Source organism: Anomaloglossus baeobatrachus, chromosome 4 (genome assembly GCF_048569485.1).
Source record: "Anomaloglossus baeobatrachus isolate aAnoBae1 chromosome 4, aAnoBae1.hap1, whole genome shotgun sequence".
Classification (NCBI taxonomy): Eukaryota; Metazoa; Chordata; class Amphibia; order Anura; family Aromobatidae; genus Anomaloglossus; species Anomaloglossus baeobatrachus.
Window position 1 is genome coordinate 84,541,370 of NC_134356.1, and position 2,508 is coordinate 84,543,877.

The 2,508-nt window shown below is 41.8% G+C and overlaps 1 protein-coding gene across 2 annotated transcripts in view; it reads left to right on the top strand.

Moving 5' to 3' along the window:
* The first annotated feature begins 286 nt into the window (after positions 1 to 286).
* GABRG2 (gamma-aminobutyric acid type A receptor subunit gamma2) overlaps positions 287 to 2,508 on the top strand; it is a 307,851-nt gene continuing 305,629 nt past the window's right edge. For both annotated transcript variants that reach the window (XM_075344448.1, XM_075344449.1), the window contains exon 1: positions 287 to 493. In XM_075344448.1, coding sequence (XP_075200563.1) covers positions 375 to 493 — 119 coding nt within the window. In that variant the 5' untranslated portion in view covers positions 287 to 374. The remainder of the gene's footprint in view (positions 494 to 2,508) is intronic.

A 2,508-nucleotide genomic window follows, 5' to 3' on the forward strand; every position in this document is an offset into this window, starting at 1 on the left:
TCACACAGGCTGCCCCCTAAAGTCTTCATTTTCCATGGACCGTCCATGAAAAAAAACCAGGATGTTTGTCAGCCCTGCGTAGTTAATCTGCATTCAGTGTGAGCGCAGATCTGCTGTGTGCTCGCTCCTTTCTCTCTGCTTTCAGATCTCTGGAGCTGTCAATACTGGAGGGGGTTACCAGAGGGGGCTACCGGAGGGGGCTACCAGGGGGGGCTACCAGGGGGGGCTCCGCCGCCACAAGACGCGGATCCTATTTCTTAAATATTAATTGTCCCAGCCTGCCGGAATGTATCATTACAGTCAATGCACCTGGTAGGGGGTGGGGGGCACAACGGGACTATTCCATTTGCAAGAAAGAGGAGATTGAGGGGGGAATGTCAGAGATGTGTTCACCAAAGAAGCCAAATGTTGGAAACAAGGCGTTATTGCATTTACCATTTTGTCATCACAAAATGATCGTGTGGATATTGCTGCTTTATTCGTTCATCCAATGGTAAGAGCCATGCGTTATCTTTAATTATTATGTGTCTTTATGATGAATGTATGTCCAGGGCTTGGGACTGAGCACTGTATAGTAGTATCACACACACACATGTATATGTATATCCATACACTATATAATACGTATACATACGCGATATTATATATATACATGATATTATATATATACACTCACATAGTGACATCCTACAGCGGCCAATAACACACAGGCGATGCATTCTACCATTAATTAACACCATGTGCCCATGTACTGTGAGCGCCCACAATGAGCATTTACCACTCATCAGGGCACAATCATGGAAGGAGCGTGTTTCCCATATCATGGCTGTGCCCTCCGATGTGGTGGGAATTTTGCAGATTGAGGTAGATGGATCCTCCATTGTATGTTGTACATATGAAGCCCAGCAGGGCTCCAGCACCATGGACAGCCGCCTGTTCTCCATGCTGTCTATGTGAGATCTTTATTGCCTGCTCTATACACTGACTGGGTTCATTCTGCCTGGAAGAACAAAAGGTCTGTGTATTTGCAGTGTCTCCCTCCACATCTGCCATGTTCCCCCCATGTTCCCCCACCTTCTCCTCCTAACTGCAGTGATTAGGATTCTGCTGAAGCAGCGAGCACTATGGAGAGCAGGATACACAATGTGCGGCCGATCATTGCTGTGCGAGCTGCTCTTTATTGCACGGGCTCATTAATGCTGCCTGCACAGTCCTCGAATTAAGGCTTAAAATAGTCTTGTGGGCAGTTGGTCCCATCACACTGCATAGTGCAGAATGGCTGCTGCCATGTTGGAATGTTCTCTTATGGGGATGCGACCACCATTTGCAGATGTTGTCCAGGGGTTGTGATGTGAGCACAATTTACACAAGCTGACAATGCATGTCTCAGGCTGCAGTGCACACGTAATGGAAATGGCCAGGACACCAGTGTTATAGATTGCTCAGTGGATAATGGTTTCTATATATGCAGCATTTATTCTACTTCATTCTATATTTTTATATTTATATTTTCAAAATGTGTATATTTTGTAGCTCACACTATTGTCCACATTGGCAAATGGAAAAATGTTATGTTTCAATTTACAAGTTATTTGTTTTCAACAGTAAAACCATATTTAAAAAACACTCCATTGTGTATTTATGCATAATGCTCTTTGTATTGGCACTAGATCGATCGATAGATGGATAGATAAATAGATAGAAATATAGATAGAGAGATAGATGGATAGATAGATAGAAATATAGATAGATAGATGGATAGATAGAAATATAGATAGATGGATAGATAGAAATATAGATAGATAGATGGATAGATAGAAATATAGATAGATGGATAGATAGAAATATAGATAGAGAGATAGATAATAGATAATAGATAGATAGCGATAGATAGAGGGATGGATGGATAGATAGATAGATGGATAGATAGATAGATAGATAGAGGGATAGATAGATAGATAGATAGATAGATAGAGGGATAGATGGATAGATAGATAGATAGAGGGATAGATAGAGGGATAGATAGATAGATAGATAGATAGATAGATAGATAGATAGATAGATAGATAGAGGGATAGATAGATAGATAGATAGATAGAGGGATAGATGGATAGATAGATAGATAGATAGAGGGATAGATAGATAGATAGAGGGATAGATAGATCATTGATAGTGTCCATACTTAATTGAATGAGGCCTATTCTAATGCAGTCAGTTGCAAGGAAAATGTGTGTATCAGTGTTTCCAGTAAGGCCTCTTTCACACGTTCGTGCCTCCGGTACGTGTATGGATAGTTTTCTCACGTACCGGAGACACGGGCACTTGTTGACATATGTTTTCCTATAGTTTCGGACACACGTAAGTATTTGCTCACGTAACGTGTGTCCGTTCCGTACTTACGTGTGTCCGTGTGCTTCTCACGCTGACATGTCCGTTTTTCTCCGGCATCATGGGTGTCACACGGAATGAAAATTTGTCACATGTAACACACACAGACCACATGGATGT